The sequence below is a fragment of the Myotis davidii genome, unplaced genomic scaffold (assembly GCF_000327345.1).
Source record: "Myotis davidii unplaced genomic scaffold, ASM32734v1 scaffold1298, whole genome shotgun sequence".
Taxonomy (NCBI): Eukaryota; Metazoa; Chordata; class Mammalia; order Chiroptera; family Vespertilionidae; genus Myotis; species Myotis davidii.
The window spans coordinates 1-1,024 of record NW_006288972.1 but is presented as its reverse complement, the minus strand read 5'-3'; the positions used below and the strand labels follow the sequence as shown (position 1 = coordinate 1,024).

General features: G+C 55.2%; 1 protein-coding gene across 1 annotated transcript in view; it reads left to right on the top strand.

Moving 5' to 3' along the window:
* Positions 1–434, top strand: part of LOC102751704 (amiloride-sensitive amine oxidase [copper-containing]) — an 8,223-nt gene extending 7,789 nt beyond the window's left edge. Inside the window, exon 4 of the mRNA XM_015562283.1 lies at positions 88–434. Within this exon, the coding sequence (XP_015417769.1) occupies positions 88–357 (270 nt within the window). The 3' untranslated portion in view covers positions 358–434. The remainder of the gene's footprint in view (positions 1–87) is intronic.
* Positions 435–1,024: the final 590 nt, after the last annotated feature.

Here is a 1,024-nt window from a genome sequence, read left to right as displayed (position 1 = left end):
GCCCATTTCTTATGAGGAGAGCTTGAGGGGTCGCCCACCCCTCGCCTCTCCGAGCCCGTCAGCACTGCCCACCCCTCTCTCCCACAGGACTTGGTGGCCTGGGTGACAGTGGGCTTCCTGCACATCCCCCACTCAGAGGACATCCCCAACACGGCCACCCCCGGGAACTCCGTGGGCTTCCTGCTCCGGCCCTTCAACTTCTTCACCGAGGACCCATCCGTGGCATCCAGGGACACCGTGATCGTGTGGCCCCGGGACAAAGGCCCCAACTACGTGCAGCGATGGATCCCTGAGGAGGGCGGGGACTGCTGGAAGCCTACCCCCTTTAGCTACAATGGGACTTACAGGCCCGTGTGAAGGGCTGCTGCCCCCAGCTAACTCCTCACTAGAACCCCAGTTCCCCCACCCCACCCAGGAATGGATAATAAACCTTCCAGGGCTCAGCTCCAATTACTGCTTCTTGTGGGGAGCACAGCGGGCGAGACACACCCCTGCCCTTGGCTTCCATTCACCTTCTCTACTCTATCCCAGAAAAGACCTCCATTACAAAGGCACATGGCAGCCCCTGAAACACGAACTTTACCTGTCACATTGGTTTTAAAAGCCTGAGGCTGACAGCTCCCTCTTGGGACTATGGGGGACCTCCCCTACATCACCAAGGGACGGGCAAATTAGCGCAAATGTAGGGAGACGCTATAGGAAAAATCTAGCAAAATTGCCCACACCTTTACACTTGGACACATTAATCCAATGTCTAGGGGTTTATCCCAGAGATCTGCTCACAAACACAGGAAAAAAATGTGTACACAGTGACTCACTGCAGAGCTGTTTGTCATAGCAACGTCTGGAAACAACCCAAACATCCATCTATGGGAGAGAGCTTGCAGGCCTGAATAAACTATGGCACGTCCACACGGTGCAATTCTAGGGGGTCGTAAAAGGAGCGTGAAGGAGCGCGTTCTCTGTACGGATGGGGGGAACCTAAGGAAGGAAACAACATGGGTATAGAACAGTGATGGCGAAC